General features: G+C 39.4%; 1 protein-coding gene across 1 annotated transcript in view; it reads left to right on the top strand.

Moving 5' to 3' along the window:
- KPNA1 (karyopherin alpha 1 (importin alpha 5)) overlaps window positions 1-21,748 on the top strand; it is a 58,300-nt gene that overhangs the window by 12,057 nt on the left and 24,495 nt on the right. The window contains exons 3-5 of the mRNA XM_014547000.1: window positions 1,949-2,048; window positions 4,664-4,758; window positions 21,071-21,202. Coding sequence (XP_014402486.1) covers window positions 1,949-2,048; window positions 4,664-4,758; window positions 21,071-21,202 — 327 coding nt within the window. The remainder of the gene's footprint in view (window positions 1-1,948; window positions 2,049-4,663; window positions 4,759-21,070; window positions 21,203-21,748) is intronic.

Raw genomic sequence — 21,748 nt, 5'->3', positions numbered from 1 at the left:
AAGGAAAAAAGAAAAAAAAGGAGAGGTTGGGAGCTTCAGTCACCCGTCAGCCTGAAAACAGCCCTCAGCCCCTCACCCAGACTGGCCAGGCACCCCAGTGGGGACCCCCACCCTGAAGGGGGTGTGACCAGCTGCAAATAGCCATCATCCCCTCATCCAGGCTTGCCAGGCACCTGAGCAGGACCCCCACCCTGATCCAGGACACCCTTCAGGGCAAACCAGCCGGCCCCCACTCGTGCACCAGGCCTCTATCCCATATAGTAAAAGGGTAATATGCAAACTGACCCTAACAGCAGAAGGACTGAGAATGACTGGTCACTATGACACACACTGACCACCAGTGGGCAGACGCTCAATGCAGGAGCTGCCCCCTGGTGGTCAGGGCACTCTCACATGGGAGGAGCTCTGTTCAGCCACAAGCCAGGCTGATGGCTGCCAGTACAGCAGTGGTGGTGGGAGTCTCTCCTGCCTCCTCAGCAGCGCTAAGGATGTCCGACTGCAGTTTAGGCCTGCTCCCCGCTGGCAAGTGGACATCCCCCTAGAGCTGCCGGGCTGCCAGAGGGATGTCTGATTGCCATCTTAGGCCCAATCCCCCAGGGAGCGGGCCTAAGCCAGCAGGTGATCATCCCCTGAGGGGTCCCAGACTGCGAGAGGGCGCAGGCCAGGCTGAGGAACCCACCCTCCCCCCCGAGTGCACAAATTTTTGTGCACCGGGCCTCTAGTTATATATAAGTACCCTTTGTTTATTCAGGAATCGGTCTTGTAAGTTTCAAAGTACAGTTACTTTTCTGACTCTTAAAACCCTTTTTAAAATATATTTTTATTGATTTCAGAGAAGGGAAAGGGAGAGAGAGAGAAACATCAGTGATGAGAGAGAATCATTGATCAGCTGCCTGCTACATGCTCCTTACTGGAGATTGAACCTGAAACCCAGGCATGTGCCCTAACTGGGAATCAAATCATGACCTCCTGGTTCTTACGTCAATGCTCAATCATTGAGCCACACCTGCCGGGCACTTTTTTGAGTCTTAAAAGCAGAATGCTTCATTCGCCCCATGGGGATTTTTAAGTGTTAGATATTGCTTACCAACCGTCTAGTGTTTTTAACTCAGTGCAGTTTTCTTCAGAGTTCATCTCGTTGACTCTAACCCTTCATGAAATGATAAGAACTTTTACTTCATTGACAAATGATTCTGAGAAGAGAATTAACTACTAATACTGGGGATCAGTTATAGTGGAATGTGGAAAAAGTCTAATAAAGCAAGAAAATAGTTAGAAGCTGAAAAGTTTTAATAAAGCAAGAAAATAGAAAATTTAAATAAATTTAAGAGTCAGCTGTTGAATTTAGCAGTGGCTAGAATTTGTGTTTTATATTGTATGATTCTACTTATTCAATAAATATTTGTTGAGCATCTACTGTATGCCAGCTATCAGTGATAGAGTGGTAAGATAGGCAGGGTCTTTGGCTTTCAAGGAGCTTACAGTATACTAAGGAAACCTGGGCAGTAAACAAATAACTAAGAAAAATATATATCTGATAGTGAAAAGGATTGTACCCAGGATTAATATAGAGGGATAGGATAGAGATGGAGTGGATCCTTTAGATTTGGAGGTCATGCAAAGCCTTCTTTTAGAATGTAACATTTAATCTGAGTTACAAGGAATAGCTAACTCTTTGATGAGCAATGAGAGGAAGAATAAAAAACATCTTGTCTTAATATTTACTGAGATTACTACTTTCTCACTGTTGTGAGCTTTTTAATGATAGAGATTGGTTTCATCACATTATTAATCATCTCATTTCTACATGTAAAGATTGCCCTCCCTTTGTGTAACTTCTAGATAAATATGATTAACTTAATAACATGGCTGCAATATATACTATCTCTGTTTATCTTTGAATTAAAGTTAAAATTTCCTTATGTTTGTTTTTTGTTTGTGATCCCAGGGTGGTGTTATTACTTCTGACATGATTGAAATGATATTTTCCAATAGCCCAGAGCAGCAACTTTCAGCAACGCAGAAGTTCAGAAAACTGCTTTCAAAAGGTGAGTTCTGAATATCCTATATAATAAAAACCTAGCAACCGAACAGCGGAACAACCAGAACAACCGCTTGACCAGTCGCTATGATGTGCACTGACCACCAGGGGGCAATCAATGCAGGAGCTTCCCCCTGGTGGTCAGTGCGCTCCCACAGTGGGAGCAGCTGCTCAGCAGGTGGGTCTACAGCGCTCCTACAGCAGGCTGATCCCCGCAGGCCATGCCCCCCCCACCAGTGCACGAATCCCGTGCACCAGGCCACTAGTGTTACATATAATGTTTATTTACAAAATATTACTTTCCCATAACCTATTGACTTGCTTTGGAGTTTGTCTATCAACAGAATAAAAGGATGCATACAGAAATATGTATAACTATGATCCATAGCTAACTTTTGGATTTCCTTATTTATTTGTGTGAGCTTATCAGGACCAGAAAGCAGCATTATTTTTATTTCTGAGCTACCTTCTAAAAGACCTTAAATTGGTAAGAACAGTAGTCAGTATTTTATGTTAATTCATATTGAGAAACTCCACTCTTTTTTAAGAAAAACTTCAAAAATATCACTGAAAGAGCAATGATTTTTGGTTTTAATGTTAGCAGTTTATCACTGATATTAAGTATGGATTTATTGGTGGACAGGTTAACTACCTTTTGAATAATTAGGGTAGAATGGAATATAATACTTTTTGTCATCTGGACAAGTAAAAAGAACTCTGTAACTCAGAATCATATTTGGCTCCCAGTAGTAAGTTATGGTTGTTTAGAATTATTAATGGGAAGTTGACATACTCCTTGAGGTTAACTGGAATAAAAATATGTTACCATAACAAAAATATTATTTTTTGCATGACAACTTATTAAATATTTGAAGGCCATTATCATGTACATCTTCCCCTCCCCTCTAAAAATGTCTTATTTCTTTTCAGCAAGCTGAACCTAATGGGTTTCTCACATAAAATGACTTTTTAAGGCCTTTCACCATTCTATTACTTTCCTGCATGTATTGTAGTTTGCCAGCCTCCTCTCTTAGAATGTGATAACTGAAATACAGTACTGCTGATGTGTTAGTATTCTCAATGGTGAGAGATTGACTTCCTCAGACTATACATTATAATAATGTATTCTAAGATGTTATCAATTATTTCAGTAGTCATGGCACAGTAATGTTTCATTGTATTTGCAGCATTCTAAACTCCCTTGTACTTTTCTTCGTGAATTGTTTTAAAGTGTTGTCTGTGAAGTCATGTGGATTGTTGTTTTAATTTTTTAAAAAACTCAGTTGCTGAGTTTTGCTTTACCCCTGTTGCTTATATTGCCAACTTTTGGCTTAATGTTCTTTCTATATGTTGTTTTTGTAATCTAGCATACTAACTACTTAGGCTTTATTATAATATCAAATTTATTTGTTGTGTTTATCTGAATGCTTGGTAAAAATGTCAAACCAGGCAAAAGACATGCCATTAGAGCTCTCTCCAAATTATCATTGAACCATTAGTTACCTCTTTCAGTAAAGCCATTGACTTGGCTAAGAATTCGTAGTAGTACTGTAGTCCAGCTGCCATTTTTTTTGCATTGCTACATAAATCTCATAAAAAATTTTGTCAAATCTGTTGCTGAAATTATTATGCTGATTGTTTAGGACATTACCTATTTATTCATCCAACAAGTTTCTACTGACTTCATTTATAAGCTACTCTGTTGTTATAAATGAAAATGAGATTAATTTGGCAATCATCCTTGGTGCATTCTTGCTCTGATTTCTGTTTAACAAGTTAACAGCTGCAAAATTAAGTCCTGCAAGCATGCTCAGATTGTCCTAATCCCATTTCTTTCCATTTTCAAACTGATGACATGTGCCAGGAGGAAGCAAGATCTCAAATGCTCCCCTGGTCCAGTTTCTTAAGACAGCTTATCTTTCTATCTATCTATCTATCTATCTATCTATCTATCTATCTATCTATTATCTATCTATTACCTATCTAAAAGGCTAATATGCAGTGTCCCCTCAGGAGTCCAACTGGGAGAATGGGAGTTCAGTCGCTCACTATGAAGTGTGCTGACCACTGGGGGCGGTGTGGAATGAAGGAAGGCCCCGGCTAGCAGCCTGTGAAGGGAGGCCCCAATTGGCCCTGATTGCCAGCCAGGCCTAGGGACCCTACCCATGCACGAATTTCTTGCACTGGGCCTCTAGTGTTAAATGAAAAAGACGAATAATAAACCCATACACAGAAAAAGGACTAGAAGGAAGTATACCAAAATAATAACAGTGGTTATCTTTGAATGGTTTTCCCTCTGTTTTCTAAAATACTAGAGGTAGTAATTTTAATTTTTAAGAATTCTGCCTATCATTTTCATGTTAAAGCTTACTTTATTGTGAAATCTTTCAAGCTGCTGTAGTCTCAAAGTGACCAAAGTCAATTTTACATTGTTTTTCTGTATAAGTACCGTGGTCTAACCGATTGCGCCACTGGTCATTGTTTTTCTTTTTGAGATTTCCAGCATGAAAGAGATGCTAAAATGGAGGGAGGGATATTATGAAGTAATTTTGACCTATAAAGTCTTTGCATTGAAATCAAAGAATTATTTTTCTTCTTTCCTTTTATTTTATGGGGAGACAGAACCTAATCCTCCTATTGATGAAGTCATCAGCACACCAGGAGTAGTGGCCAGGTTTGTGGAGTTCCTCAAACGAAAAGAGAATTGTACACTGCAGGTACGAGCCTTTACATTTCTTGCCTCATATCTTCTCTTTGCAAATTTACATTTTGTTACTTATTTTAATCTATATGAAGGGTTAGTTTTTTATAATGAAGTTTCCAACAACCACATTGCAAGTTTCTTTGATAGGTTTTTAACATCCAGGCCCTTGGTTTTACACTTTAGAATTTTTGTCATTTTTTTTTGTCATGTAAAAAATTATTTTATGATTGTGGATAATACTTATCCAATAGGAAATTGTTTGCCATAGAAGAGCCATTATAGGATCTAAGTGTGGGCTACATAAAATTTGGTTTTGAAGGATTTTTAGATTATACTTGTTAGCTTTCTCACTAATCCCCAAATCTGGTCCTAGTTAGTCCTCCCCCCTACTTCCAAAGAACTGACAAGGAGATAGCCTTGTCAGGAATCTATGTGCTTTCTGCTGTGTTAATTTAGTCTATCAATACTGTGTTATCTAAGAATTCTAAGAGGAAATTCTACAAATTCTGGGTTGGATAATTTTCACAGTAAAAAGAACTACTGTCAACTGACACATCCTAGGAGTTAATTTAGAAAATTTAAAATAGTATTTTGTGAGTGACATCAAAGCAATGGCGGCATGAGAGAGCCCCTTGTCCTCTTCCCTTGAAATTTCAGCAAGCTGACCAACTATAATTCAACAAAGAAATCCCTGCTCAACACAGACACATGCTGGAGAGACCTGCACATTGAAACATCTAAATGTTAACAACTGGGAATAAATGGGAGACGAGAAGGGAGGAAAGTGCAGATGGCCCTTAGACAGCCTTGCACCGGGAGCTCACGGTTCGGCTGGCCAGGAGAAGGGAGAAAGCCTGTGGTAGCAGGCTCTTCCTTCAGTTGGAGGAACAGAGAGCTTTGGGGGGTGGGGAGCCAACCCAGCAGGCCTAGCAACAAAGGAATGAATAGTGTCTGAATCAACAGATGCCTGACAGGGTTCTGCCATGCAGGGAAGCCCAGGTCCCCGGGTGCCTGCGGCCCGCCGGAGGAGGGAAGCCTGGGTCCCAGGTGCGGGGGCCGAGGCAGAGATGGTTAGGGGCGATCAGGCTGGCAGGGGAGCAATTAGGGGTGATCGGACAGGCAGGCAGAGGTGGTTAGGGGTGATCAGGCAGGCAGGCAGAGGGGTTGGGGCAATCAGGCAGGTGGGCAGGTGAGTGGTTAGGAGCCAGCGGTCCCAGATTGCGAGAGGGATGTCTGACTACCTGTTGCAGTTCTGAAAATACTCAACGAGATGCAAGAAAATACAGACAGTCAATTCAGTGCACTCAGAAAACAAATGAATGAATAAAACAAGTACTTTATCCAAGAGATTGGAACTTTAAAAAAGAACCAATCAGAAATCCTGGAAATGAAGCATGCTGTTAAGGAGATTAAGAGTGAACTACTGCCCCATCTAGTTTGGCTCAGTGGATAGAATGTCAGCCCGCTGACTGAAGAGTCCCAGGTTTGATTCCAGTAAAGGGCAAATAGCTTGGTTGCAGGCACAATCCCCAGCCCCAGTCGGGGCACATGCAGGAGGCAACCAGTGTCTCCCTCACATAGATGTTTTTCTATATCTGTCTTTGCCTCTCCTTCCACTCTCTCTGAAAATTAATGGAAAAATATCTTCAAATGAGGATAAAAAATAAAAAAAGTGAACTACAGAGCATTGAAAACAGAGCCAACCAGATGGAGTAAAGAATTAGTGATATCGCAGATAGGAATCTAGAAATGACGAAGAGGGGAGAAGAGAGAGATCTGAGCATAAAGAAAAATGAAAGCTCTGACTCCATCAGAAAAAGCAATATTAGAATTACTAGAGGCCTGGCACACGAAATTTGTGCACGGTAGGGTCCCTAGGTCTGCCCGGCGATCAGGGCCGATCAGGTTCCCCGCCTTCCCGCCTCCTCCTTCCCATGCTCCCTCAGCACCCTGCTGCCGCCGCTGGTCGCCCACCATGTTCTGTGCCACCCCCTGTTGGTCAGCATATGTCATAACGAGCAATTGAACTCCTGGTCGAACTCCCGCATTCCGGAGAAGGAGAGGGAGTATGGAATGGAAAGTCTATTTAAACAAATAGTGGATGAGAACTTCCCAAACCTATGGGGAAGAACTAGATCTCGAATCCAAGAAGCAAACAGAACACTTAGTTACCTCAGTCCAAAGAGGCTCTCTCCAAAGCACTTGGTATTCGTTATTAAAAATCAATGGCACATCATTAAAATGTCCATACTACCCAAGGCAATCTACAGACTCAATGCAATCCCTATTAAAATACCAATGAAATATTTCACAGAGCTAGAACAAATACTCCAAATATTTATATGGAATAAAAAAAAGCCCCGAATAGCTGCAGCAATTTTGGGAAAGAAAAAGAAAGTTGGAGGAGTCACAATACCAGATTTCAAGTTATACTACAAAGCCACCGTAATCAAAACAGCCTGTTACTGGCACAAGAACAGGCGTATAGATCAATGGAACAGATCAGAGAACCTAGAAATTGACCCAAGCCATTATGCTCAATTAATATTTGACAAAAGAGGCAAGAGCATACAATGGAGTCAAGAGAGTCTCTTCAAGAAATGGTGTTGGGGGTTAGAGATCAACCGAAGGACTTGTATGCATGCATATAAGCATAACCAATGGACATAAGACACTGGGGGGTAGGGGAGGCCAGGGGATTGTCAAGGGCGGGGAAAAAAAAGGAGATATATGTAATACTCTTTGTAATAGTTTAAGCAATAAAACAATTTAAAAAAAAAGAAATGGTGTTGGGAAAATTGGACAGATACATACCAAAAAAATGAAACTAGACCACCAACTTACACCATACACAAGAATAAACTCAAATGGATAAAAGACTTAAATGTAAGTCGTGAAACCATAAAAATCGAACCTGCAACCAAGGTAAGTGACCTTGACCGGGGAATCAAATCCGGGACCCTTCAGTCCGCAGGCCGACTCACTACCCACTGAGAAAAACTTGCCAGGGCAACACTTCTTAATATATATGCATGCAACCAAGGAGCACCGAAATATATAAAACAGCTACTCACAGAATTAAAGGAACAAACAGATCAAAACAGTTATACTTGGGGACCTTAACACTCCATTGACATCTCTAGACAAATCAACCAAACAAAATAAATAAATACCGGCTTTACATGAAACACTAGATCAAAAGGACATAATTGACATTTATAGAACTTGTCATCCCAGAACATCAGATTATACATTCTTCTCCAGTGCACATGGAACATTTTTAAGATTAGAACATATATTGGGTCACAAAACTAGCATCGACAAATTTAAGAAGATTGAAATTATACCAAGCATATTTTCTAACCACAATGCCTTGAAATTAGAAATCAACTGCAAAAAGGAAGTAAAGAAACCCACAAATAGCCCTAGCCAGTTTGGGTCAGTGGATAAGAGAGTCAGCCTGCGGACTGAAGGGTCCCTGGTTCAATTCCAGTCAAGGACGTGTACCTCGGTTGCAGGTTCGATGCTGGCCCTGATTGAGGTGTGTGCAAAGGCAACCAATCCTTGTGTTTCTCTCACATTCATTGTTTCTCTTTCTCTTGTCTCTCCCTCTCCTTTCCACTCTCTCTTAAAATCATGGAGCCCGAGCCAGTTTGGCTCAGTGGATAGAGCGTCAGCCTATGGACCAAAGGGTCCTGAGTTCGATTCTGGTCAAGGGCACGTGCCTTAGTTGCTGGCTTCTCCCTGGCCCAGGCCCTAGTCAGGGCTCTTGCAGAAGGCAACCAATCAATGTGTTTCTTTGACATCGATGTTTCTCTCTGTCTCTCCCTCTCTTTTCCACTCTCCCTAAAAATGAATGGGAAAATATCCTTGAGTGAGGATTAACAAAAAAAAGAAAAAGAAACCCACAAATACATGGAGATTAAACAACATACTATTAAAAAATGAATGGGTCAAAGAAGGAAATAAAAGATGAGATCAAAAGATGTATAGAGACAAATGAGAATGACAGTATAACATACCAAAACTTCTGGGATACAGTGAAAGCAATAAAAAGAAGAAAGTTTCTATCATTGCAGGCCTATCTCAAGAGATGAGAAATCCGAAGTAAACAACCTAACATCACATCTTTTTTTTTTTTTTTTTTTTTTAATCCTCACCCAAGGATATTTTTCCATTGATTTTTAGAGAGAGAGGGAAGGAGGAGAGAAATATCGATGTGAGAGAAACACATCATTGGTTCCCTCCTGTATGAGCCCTGGCCAGAGCTCGGACTGGGGAGGAGCCTGCAGCCGAGGTACATGCCCTAGACTGGGATCGAACCCAGGACCCTTCGGTCTGTAGGTCGACACTTTATCCACTGAGAAAAACTGGCTAGTGCATAACATCACATCTTTTTTTTCCCCCAAGATTATTATTCAGATTTATTGTCTTATTTTTTCCAAAGTGTTTTCAAAGTTGCCCACATGATTTCTCACCAACATAAGCCAACTTAAAGCAAATGTTATGAGATTAGTGGTGGAAGAGTTGCAGACTCGTGGCAGTGAGGACTATTCCCAATTCATCGAGGGCCTCAATCACAACCTTGTCAGCAGCAGAACCGGATAGAGCAGCAATATATGCCACATCACTCCTTTTAGCTCTGTCCACATTATCCCTGAAAGGAAAGAAGGCATCCTAACTAACGGACACTTCACTAAGCTTGTCCACCCATTCCTTCTTCTTGGCCGTGGTCAGTAAATCAGGGACTTCTTCAAACAGCGCCTTCCACTTTACCAAATCTTCATCCTCGTTGATGGTACCATTAACATACTGATCGATGGCATTGGAGATTTCTACTCTGTTCACTCCGGTTTTGAACTTTATTGAGAGCACTCATGGGTGATGCCGAAGCCACCAGAAGTTCGCCTTATCTCCTGCCAGGCGTGTGCACTGGATCCGAGACTGCTGTTCTGCTCCAATGGCAATCACCTGCCCATTCTTGGTGCAGCACACGGAGTTGAACTGAGGGTACTAGGTCAGTGGTCGGCAAACTGCGGCTCGTAAGCCACATGCGGCTCTTTGGCCCCTTGAGTGTGGCTCTTCCACAAAATACTGACTTCTGCGCATGGGCCATGAAGTTTCAATCGCATTGTATGTGCGCGCCCGCACGTGGTATTTTGTGGAAGAGCCACACTCAAGGGACCAAAGAGCCGCATGTGGCTCGCGAGCCACAGTTTGCTGACCACTGTACTAGGTGTACTGGTTTATGCGGATTTTTTTCAATAGATGGGAGTTACACATATGTTGATATATATGCAATTTGATATGTATGCTGTTTTGTTGAATTGACAACAAGCTTCAAAACTTCATGTCAAATTTTCTGAAGGTGTTAACATCATAGATATTTTTACACTTAAAAATGTTGAATTTCGCCAAAACCGGTTTGGCTCAGTGGATAGAGCTTCGGTCTGCAGACTGAAGGGTCCCAGGTTCGATTCTGGTCAAGGGCATGTACCTTGGTTGCGGGCACATCCCCAGTAGGGGTGTGCAGGAGGCAGCTGATCAATGTTTCTAACTCTCCATCCCTCTCCCTTGCTCTCTGTAAAAATAAATAAATAAATAGATAAATGTCGAATTTCGTGCCAAAAAAGCATTGCGGGAAGATTTAATTCATTATTTTGAAGAAAAGTGCTGCTGAATACTTCGGGAAGCTTATGGTGAACATGCTCCATCTCAAGATACTTGTGAACACTGGTTTAAACGCTTTAAAAGTGATGATTTCAATGTGATAGACAATGAACGTCCAGGTCAACCGAAAAAGTTTGAAGACCAACAATTACAAGCATTATTGGATGAAGATGCGTGTCAAACTCAAAAACAACTTGCAGAAAGATTAAACTTTGCTCAGCAAACAATTTCTGATCGTTTACAAGCAATGGGAAAGATTTTAAAGGAAGGAAAATGGGTGCCACATCAACTGAATGAAAGACAAATGGAAAACCGAAAAGTCATCAGTAAAATGTTGCTTCAGTGGCATGAAAGAAAGTCTTTTTTGCATTGAATTGTGACTGGCGATGAAAAGTGGATTTATTTTGAGAATCCCAAATGCACAAAATCATGGCTTGATCCAGGTCAACCATCAACATTGACTGCAAGGCCAAATCGCTTAGGAAAGAAGACAATGCTCTGTGTTTGGTGGGATCAGGAAGGTGTGGTGTATTATGAGCTTCTAAAACCAGGTGAAAGCCTTAATACTGTTCGCTACGACAACAAATAATCATTTGAACCATGCTTTGATAGTGAAATGACCAGAATGTTCCAGAAAACACGGCAAAGTAATTTTGCTTCATGGTGACGCACCATCACACACTTCAAAACCAGTTAAAGACACGTTAAAAGATCTTTCCTGGGAAATATTAACCCACCCGCCATATTCACCAGACCTTACTCCTTCAGATGACCATTTGTTCCCATTGATGGCACAAGCACTTTCTGAGCATCAGTTCAAAACGTACAAAGAAGTAGAAAATTGGGTCTCTTAATGATTGCCTCAAAACAAGAAAAGTTCTATTGGGACGGTATCCACAAATTACCTGAAAGATGGGGAAATGTGTAGCTAGTGATGGACATTACTTTGAATAAAGCACTTTTGATGTTTCTCTTGAAATTACTGTGTTTTCTTTGATTACAAAATCTTCTATTATTAACTGGTATATCTGGTACTTCCCAGCAATGGTGACCATGATGAGGTCTTAGAGCACAGATTCCAGCAAATCTTTTTTCTTGGTAACAACATTGCTAAATAATGACACCATTATTTCTCTTCTGACTTAAAGACCAAAGAGAGTCCGAACTTCATTTATCTGGATTGTAAGATTGGTCCATCTGAAGAACACGGTAGTTCCATTTTTCTTTTTAGAAAGTATTTTCAAAGCTGCTTCTTCATATCCTTGGGGCAGTAATACCATCAGATACCTCTGGAGATTTTGGCAGTAGGGACATCACATAGGGCATCAGATGGCGCAACAAAGTCACCAAATGAAGACATCCTATCAGGCCCTCTTGCTCGTGCATATGAAGTTGCTATGGGTGTGAGGGTTTTATACATGTCATAGACCATGCACACTTTGGAGTTCACTAAGGGGAACTCCAACAGCAGCATTTGATGGGCTGACGTGCTTGAAAGAGGCAGCAGCTGAAAGGCCTAAGGCAGTGATGGTGAACCTTTTGAGCTCGGCGTGTCAGCATTTTGAAAAACCCTAACTTAACTCTGGTGCCGTATCACATATAGAAATTTTTTGATATTTGCAACCATAGTAAAACAAAGATTTATATTTTTGATATTTATTTTATATATTTAAATGCCATTTAACAAAAATCAACCAAAAAATGAGTTCACATGTCACCTCTGACACGCGTGTCATAGGTTTGCCATCACTGGCCTAAGGCTTCTTTGAGTTCCTTCACCAGCTGCCAGGCATTCAAAGCGTCACACAAGTTTATAAATCCAGGGGCTCAATTTAGAGCTGTGATGGGAAGCTTGGGCTAGAGTTTGATGAGAGTTCATTCCGTACCGCAGGGCATCTGATATTCCTTTGCTGTTTCCTGAAGTAATCTGAAATTTCTTCATCATATTGTGCCATGTGAGTGAAAGCCTTCAAGGCTAACTGGTGTCTGGTCTCCAAGGAGGTGTCTTTACTGTTGGAGCTCTGCATCTCTGTCGACACGGCAGCATAGTCCTCCGGTTCACACACTACCGTCACTCAAGCGTGGTTTTTAGCTGCTGCTCTCAGCAGGGTTACTTCACCAGTATCAATTTACTCAATAAAATAAGGATAGAAGGAAAGTACCTTAACATAATAAAGGCCATATATGATAAACCCTCAGCTAATATCATACTTAGAGATGAAAAACTGAAAGCTTTTCTTAAGATCAGGAACAAGACAAGGATGTCCACTTTCATGATTCTTACTCAACAGTGCTGGAAGTCCTAGCCAGAGCAATAAGGCAAGAGAAAGAAATAAAAAGCAAGGAAGAAGTAAAACTATCACTTTTTGTGGATGATATGATTCTGTATATAGAACACCCTAAAGACTCCACCAAAAAACTATTAGAAACAATAAACAAATACAGTAATTGCAGGATACTAAGTCAGTGTGCAAAAATCCATTGCCTTCCTGTATACTAACAACAAAACTTCAGAAAAAGAAATGCAAAAAATAAATCCTTTTGCAATTGCAACCAAAATAATAAAATACCTAGGAATAAACTTAACAAAGAACATGAAAAGCCTATATGTGGAAAATTACAAAGCATTAGTAAAAGACAACACAATGAAAAAAATAACCTGTGTTCATGGATTAGGAAGGATCAACATCGTTAAAATGGCCATATTACCCAAAGCAATAATATACAGATTGAATGCAATACCCATCAAAATCCCAATGTCATTCTTTGAAGAAATAGAAGGGGAAACCGTTAGGGTTTTTTTTTTGTGTGTGTTTTTTTAATATATCTTATGATTTTTTTACAGAGAGGAAGGGAGAGAGATAGAGAATTAGAAACATTGATGAGAGAGAAACATCGATCAGCTGCCTCCTGCACACCACCTACTGGGGATGTGCCCGCAACCCAGGTACATGCCCTTGACCGGAATCGAACCTGGGACCTTTCAGTCTGCAGGCCGACGCTCTATCCACTGAGCCAAACTGGTTTCGGCCATTAGGTTTTTATGGAACCATAAAAGACCCCCAATAGCCAAGGCAATCCTGAGAAAAGAAGAACAAAGCTGGAGGTATAATGCTACCTGACTTCAAATTATACTACAGAGCTATGATAATCAAAACAGCATGGTATTCGCAGAGAAACAGACACACAGATCAATGGAACCGAATAGAGAGCCCAGCTATAAAATTACATGTAAATGGACAGATAATTTTCAACAAAGGGGCCAGAAACACAGAATGGAGCAAACATAGTCTTTTCAACAAATGGTGCTGGGAAAACTAGAAAGCCACATGCAAACGAATGAAACTGGATTACATTTTGTTCTTGTGTACAAAAATTAATTCAAAATGGACCAAAGACCTAAATATAAGACCTGAAATAATAAGTTACATAGAAGAAAATATAGGCACCAACTTAATGGACCTTAGTCATAGAGAACATTTTATGAACTTGACACCAAAGGCAAGGGAAGTAAAGGCAAAAATAAATGAATGGAACTATATCAAACTAAAAAACTTCTGTACAGCAAAAGAAACTGACAACAAAACGAAGAGGCAGCCAACCAGATGGGAGATGATATTTGCACACAGTGGCTCCGACAAAGCTTTAATTTCCATAATATATAAAGAACTCAAAAAACTCAATACCAAACAGTCAAAAAGTGGGCAGAGGACCTGAAAATACACCTCTCCCAAAAAGACATACAAACAGCCAATAGATGTAAGAAAAGTTGTTCAACCTCCCTGGCAATTAGGGAAATACAAATCAAGACTACAATGATATACCACCTCACACCTGTTAGTGTGGCCATTATCAACAAGACAAGCAATGACAAGTGTTGGAGAGGTTGTGGAGAAAAAAGAACCCTCATCCACTGCTGGTGGGAATGTAATGGTACAAACACTATGGAAAGCAGTCTGGTGATTCCTCAAAATAGAGCTACTATAGGACCCAGCAATTTCTCTCCTGGGTATATACCTGGAAAAGTTGAAATCATGTATTTGCAAAGATATATGCACCTCTATGCTCATTGCAGCATTACTCACAGTGGACAAGACATGGAAACAACCAAAGTGTCCTACAATAGAGGACTAGATAAAGATGATGGATACATATATACAATGGAATACTACTCAGCCATAAGAAAGGATGAAATAGTGCCATTTGCAATAAAATGGATGAACCTTGAGAACATTATCTTGAGTGAAATAAATCAGTCGGAAAAAGCTAAGAACCACATGATTTCACTCATATGTGGGATATAAAACTGAAACTCGTGAATACAGCAGTATGTTGGTTGCCAGAGGGAAGGAGGGGGCGGAAAAGGGGGTCCTAATAAAGATTTGACTTTGGATGTTGAGCACATGGTGCAGTATGCAGATCTTATAACATAGAAACACACATCTGAAACCTTTATGTTCATGTTGACTAATGTCACTCCAATAAATTTAATTTAAAAAAAAATACTATTTTGTTCCTGAATAATGTTGGACTTTAGTAAGTTGGTCATTTTTCATTAGTTAGACTTCCTTGGGATAACCAGCTGAATTTATTTCTCTATTCTTTAACAAAATACCTGTGACACCTAAATTATCGAGTACTTGTAAGATCTAAGATGAAGGGTTCAGGCAACTATAATAATTGGTTAGGTACCAAGTAGATTACAAAAATGGGGTTATTTTTCCAAGTGAATGTTTGCCAATAACAAGTTAATCAAAGATAACTTTTGCCCCCTTGTTTGCTTTTGCCTTACCATAAGGCTGTAGGGATGGGACATTTTTGTAAATGACAACTTTGTCCCCAATTTCCTTACCGTCCAGAGTCTTGTAGATAGTTCATAAAACTTGATGCTTTGTCTTGATATTTTCTCTCCTTTCCTCCCACTCCATCTTTCTCCCTCTTTTACTCTCTTTGTTGCGGTGATGCGTTTCTTCCAGAGGGAAAACAAGAAATCCAGAAAAGGTAGAGTACTTCAGTGCCCCTTCAGTTTTTCTTCTCCAGTTTGATATTTACTAATCCCCAAGTTCATTTGAATTAAGATTCTGTTTTGCTAGCTGCCTCCTGGATTATAATTCTGGTCCCTATCTAAGGCCAGGATCACCATCACCTGAAAAGTTGCCAGGTTTACCTAGAAAGCAAGGAAAGAAAGACTTCTCAGAAAAAAAGGAAATCCAGACAACCAACACTGCAGAGAACAGAGCCTGAGCCCCTAAGCTATCTGCCAAGAGTACCAGAGGAACCCAATGAAGATTCTTACTGCAGTTTATCATTTGAAAAGCTTTGTAGGAAGAGGGAGGTAGGGAAAATTATTTTGTTCATGTGAAAATATGTTTCTATCCTGTCTCTGACAATGAGAGTAGTTCCAAGTGCTGAATTTACTCCTCGATCTAGCAGTTCTTAATAGGGGATTGCAGAGGTCCAGTTTCTTAATGCACTAAAGATAAATGGTATAACCTAGGCCTAAAATGAAAAGTCAGAGAAATGGGTACTTCCCCATCTCTACATTCTCCAGTATTCTCTCAGACAGTGCCCTCTCCTGGCTAACCTGTGTAAATTTTACATCATTTTTTTATTCTGTAATCCTAGAATTTGTATCCTTAAAACATCTGAAGATGAATGCCTTCAGAAATCTCTAATTTGCTTCTATCTAAATTCTCAGATTCCACCCCTTGCGTAAACTAATAATTAGGCTGAAAGATTGAGAAATTATTTCTCTGGAAGTGACCATCTGATGATTTTAACCTTAGATGTCCAAAGACTCTGAGAAATAATCAACCTATTTATTATATAAAGGTCATCCCCAGCTTTTCTTCTGTGTACATTTAAGCACAACATGGTGTTCTTTCTCCAGTGTGACTAATGGATAATCTTGACCTCTCTCCCCCTAAAAGCAGGAGGAGCAAGTATATTGAGGGAGACCTTAGGGCCAGGAGACTTTGTGCTCAAATAATTAGATGTGCTCTGGTAAACTTGGAGGGCACTCCTTCCTCTGTCTTCTTGGATACTCCTACCTGCTTGCTAGAAAGTTGGACAGTGTGTCTTTGGAATGGGGCTTTTGCCATTTCACTTCCAGGAAGAGAATAACATAGTGATAATAGCTAAACTCAATAATAAATCCTGTGGACAAATTTCATTCATTCATTCCGTAGATAAAGGACTGAATCCTAGTAAAGGGTCTCTTCACTTCCTTTCTGGCTTTCCTTATCCGGAAATCAGTGAGGTGTCTCAAACTAGGGAGATAAAAACTCCTGCTTTGGGCAGTGCTATCCAGATACTCTCTTACCCTCAAACAAGATGAACATGGGTGGAATCTAGGATTTAGAAAGCAGACAATACCATTTGACTAAGGGCATCCTGAGTCCAGGCCCAGCATCTGTGTATTGTCCTTTGTAGTGCTAAGAGGTTACATTCTCAAACTTTATAGAAGCTTATAAAAATTTTTAGAAATAAATAAATTGCCTCCTAGCTCCTATCATTAGACACATATTTTCCTTAAGGTCATAAATTTGAAAAAGAAAAAACGGTTTAGTTTCCCCATTTCCTGCCTCTCGTCCCTTCTAAAGCTTAATGTGAGTAAACTGCAGTAAGCCTTCATCCTCCTACTTCTTTTCCCATCTTCATTGATTCCTCTTCCTTTCTTGAAAGGTTGCTCAGATGACTCAGGCACTGTTCTCCACAGAGTTTTATATCTGGGTTTATTTTTCTGATGTGAGCCTTTCTTTTCACTTGCTCTCCAGGTGAGCCTGGCATTTGCTAGGAACCAGAGTGGACCCAGCAAAGTGGCCAGCAACAGAGTCCTGATCCAAATGGAGAAAGGGAACCAGGCGTACCTCAACCTGGAGTGGGAAACTTGATAGGAGGTCAGAAGTATTTCAGCTTTGGATTTTCATTTTCCTTATTGAAGGAACTGAGCACCGGAAGGTAGAGACACAGGGAAGAGAGAAAATATCAAATCTTCAGTGTACCCTTCAGATTTCAGCTGTAGCCTTATTTAGCAAGTTCTGGATAGTGAAAAATAATGGAATTACAATTTATAAGCAATTACAGCTGCATGACAGGTTGTTTCCTTGTATGGTGCCATTCTTGTAGCACTAAGAATATAGTAGTTTACAACTACAAACAGGAGTAAAGATGACAGCTATTTTGGCTACAATTTATTACTTTAGGTAGTACTATTTCTTAGATATTTTTTTCATTTCATGTTACTGATTTGTTTTTGAATCACATGGTTACTTAAATTAATTTTCCTTGCCATTTCTATCATAACTTTATGCCATTGTGCTGTGAACTCTGGGCTTTCCCATTTTGCAACTGTCTTTAATGTTAAATTCTAATCAGGTACCCAACGCCAAAACATTAACCTAAAAAGTGATTGCAGAATCCAGTGAAAGAGAAGTTTATCACACACATAATACATGGATATAGCTAATTGCACAAATATAGCTTAATGAGTTTTTATGAGGTAAACGTTAATCAGCACCTAGTGTGGTGTGTACGTTTGTATGTTTTAATGCTTTATTAATGCATGAACATGATTTAGTTTTCGGTGGCTTTCTGGTTATTAGTTATTTGTCTTTTTTTGTCCTAGTAATGGCAGAACTGATTTCTGATTTTCATTCTTATCAAGAGAAACGTTGAATCTTTGTGCTCAGAGGTTGTCATTATGTTCTTCTTCTTAGTAATAAACATGACTCTGGTATATTCTTCTCTTGCTGAGATGTCCTAATTTCTAATTTCCATCAATTCATGTTTAGGCTATTTTTCACTTACTCCATATTTTCTTAATCATTGTCACTCTTTTATTTTGTTTCTCCAGTTTATTCACTTATGTAGCATCTGGAATTCTCTCTCATTTTCTGTGAGACCTTTGGTCATCAGACAAATAGCAGTTTGGACTCTGGCAGCAATTATTATTTTAATTTCTTATTGATACCTCTTTAATATATTCTTTATCTACTCAGATTATTGTTACCACTTCTTTTGCAATAAAATCACACCACAGTCTTTTCACTTAGATATTAATTGTTTTGTATGCTAATCTTATTCATTATTTACAGATTGCTTTGCCTCACAGTTTCCATTTCTTTGATGTGGTCTCTCCATAAATGACAACTCTTTGTTGAACTTTGAGCCTGCCTTTTAGTAGGAAAGTTTGCTTTTGTATTCACATCATACATGTCTGTTTTTACTAATTAATTTTCCTAGTAAGCAAAATAAACTGCATTTTAGGTGAACTGTATTTTTATTTTAGTATCCACTAAACAATCTGACATATTATTTGACATTTCTGGCCCTAGATACCAAAACCACAATTGAAATATTCCTGTCAGTGTTACAGGTATACTTCAGAGAGAAAACTGAAAGGAAGCCAGAGAGGCTGGCTACAAATGTATTAGAATAGGAGACTAAAATCTAGTTCTCTTTGGCTGTGTAACATTACTCAAGTCATTAGTTAGATTGTTGGATCTTTTTCCAATAATTTCCTTATTCATAAACTAGAAGGGCCAGACTTCTCTGGGTTGCTGTGAGAAACATCTGAGAGTATGTGACTGATGCTTTGAAAATATAAAGTGCTCTATAAATGTAAAGTTTCAATTCAGACAGATTTGGGCATGAGCATTAGTTTCAGTAGTGATTTAATTATAGGGGGTTATTTGATGTGTTTGGTTTTTTAAATCCTCACTTGATTTTTTAAAAAAAAATATATATTGTTACTGGTTTCAGAGAGGAAGGAAAAGGGAGAGAGAGATAGAAACATCAGTGATGAGAGAGAGTCATTGATTGGCTGCCTCCTGCAAACCCCACACTGGGGATCAAGCCTGCAACCTGGGCATGTGCCCTGACTGGGAATCGAACCGTGATCTCCTGGTTTATAGGTTGATGCTCAGCCACTCAGCTATGCCTGCTGGGCCCGAGGATATTTTTATTTATTTTTTAGAGAGAAAAGAGAAACATCGATGCATGAGAGAAACATCAATCGGTTCCCTCTCATAAGTGCCTGGACTGGGGATTGAGCCTGCAACCTTTTTGGTGTATAGGACGACACTTAGCCAACTGAGCCACCTGACTGGGCTGATGGGTTTTGTGATGATTCAGTGTTTAAAAGTCTGTTGAACTTCTTTCATAATAAAAAGTTAACAGACAGAAAGGGTGTTCCTAGTCCGGTACTCATTGCTATTGTATTATCAGTGTTCACTGTAGCTACCAAACCACTTTATCTCACTTGTGGATGTCACATTTATAGGTTTCTTTGAACGTCCTCTTCTTTAAACATCTTCTCCTATGAATTTGCTATCATTCATATGTGGTTTTGAACTGTGCTAACTAGATTTCTTCCATCTTCTCTCACCCCTTATGATTTATGTGGGGTTTTTTTAAATATGACAACTGCCTTTCAGTCTACCCCAAAGCTTAGAAGAGTCATAGCTCCTTTTTAAAAATTGATCTTTTTTTAAAATACATTTTTATTGATTTCAGAGAGGAAGGGAGAAGGAGAGAGAGATAGAAATCTCAATGATCAGAGAGAATCATTGATTGGCTGCCTCCTGCATGCCCCCTACTAGGGATCGAGCCCACAAATCTGGGCATGTGCCCTTGACCGGAACCGAACCTGGGACCCTTCAGTCCATAGGCTGGTGCTCTATCCCCTGAGCCAAACCGGCTAGGGCTAAGAATGTTCTTTTTAATCTTACCTCTGTGCCTTCATGTGGAGCCTTCTCATTTATTGGAAGCTGTTATGCTCTGAAGTACCCATTTCTATTAATTATATGCCTGTTAACTTATTTTGGCCTACTTATCATTTAAAGCAGCGGTTGCCAACCGGTGGTCCGCAGACCACTGGTGTTCCATGAGGTCCGAAAGATTGGTGACCGCTGGTTTAAGGAAACCTTTGGAGCAGCGGTCGCCAACTGGTGGCCCTGTGGACCACTGGTGGTCATGAGGTCTAAAAGGTTGGCAACCGCTGATTTAAAACATCTTTTGCCTTTTTCACTCTACCTGTATTTTATACATTTTACATTAACATCCTCTCCCCATTTCACTTTTCCTGTCCTATGGAAATTATTTAATTAGTTTTTATTAGATAATTTATATGGTTTGAGGCCAAAAGGTACAGGTTTTACAGTGAGAAGTATTTTTTCTTCCCATCTTTGTTCCCTAATCACCCTGCCCTCTCGGTGTAGATAACAAGTATTTACAGTTACTGGTGACTCCTTCCAGAGATACTCTGTACAATAAGTAAATTAATGCATACATTTCCTCTTAACCCTTTTAGAAAATATATTATGGTATCATATTAATGTATGCTGTTTTTCATTTTTTAAAAAATTCATAATTTGGGAGATCATTCCATGTCAGCATATAAAGCACTCCCTCATTTTTTTATGGTCTCTTGTCAGCTCTGCCTTGATATGAAATTTTAGACACCCGAATAGTCTTCTGGGCTGCTGAGGTATTTCTTCTGGGAATTCTTCTTTTTAAAATTAATACAGTATTTACCTGATAGGTTATATACAAATAATCTCAGGTTTTTTTTCTTCATGTATAGAAAACCTAATTGTTATAATTAAACATGCTATTAAAATCTTAATATAATGAAATTATTTTTATCTTTATAGTTTGAATCAGCTTGGGTATTGACAAATATTGCTTCAGGAAATTCTCATCAGACCCGGATTGTAATTCAGGCAGGAGCTGTGCCTATCTTCATAGAGTTGCTCAGCTCAGAGTTTGAAGATGTCCAGGAGCAGGTAAAAAAATGAAACAGATAAAGAGAAGTAGGTGAAAGAATACAATTTTCTTATATTTAGGGCCTCAGTTTTACCACTTGGCCATGACAATCTATGGTTCATTACAGGGAACATTCTAGAAATCTAAATTTACCAAAATAAAAAATTTCATAGTGAATATAGGTAGAATTTCTCCTAGAAACAAAACCATTTTCCTTCTAATCCTGAATTTCTTTAATCCATACACACACACACACACACACACACACACACACACATATATATATATACTTTTTAGATCACTTATTGAACTTTTTTTTATAGGAATCTAGTGTTGATTGAAATAACAGGTCTTTGCCATTTTTGTGCACAAAAGACCTAGGAAACATGAATGTTTTTATTACTGCCAACTTTATCAAATTCATAAATATAAAAAACTAAATGAGAATGATTTTCTTCTGCAGTTTTATTGAGGTATAATTGACATAATAAACTGCATATATTTAAATACGTTTTGACATATATGTGTGTGTGTGTATGTGTGTGTATGTGTGTGTGTGTATATAT

The sequence above is a fragment of the Myotis brandtii genome, unplaced genomic scaffold (genome assembly GCF_000412655.1).
Source record: "Myotis brandtii unplaced genomic scaffold, ASM41265v1 scaffold46, whole genome shotgun sequence".
NCBI lineage: Eukaryota > Metazoa > Chordata > Mammalia > Chiroptera > Vespertilionidae > Myotis > Myotis brandtii.
This window is presented reverse-complemented; position numbering and strand designations above follow the sequence as displayed.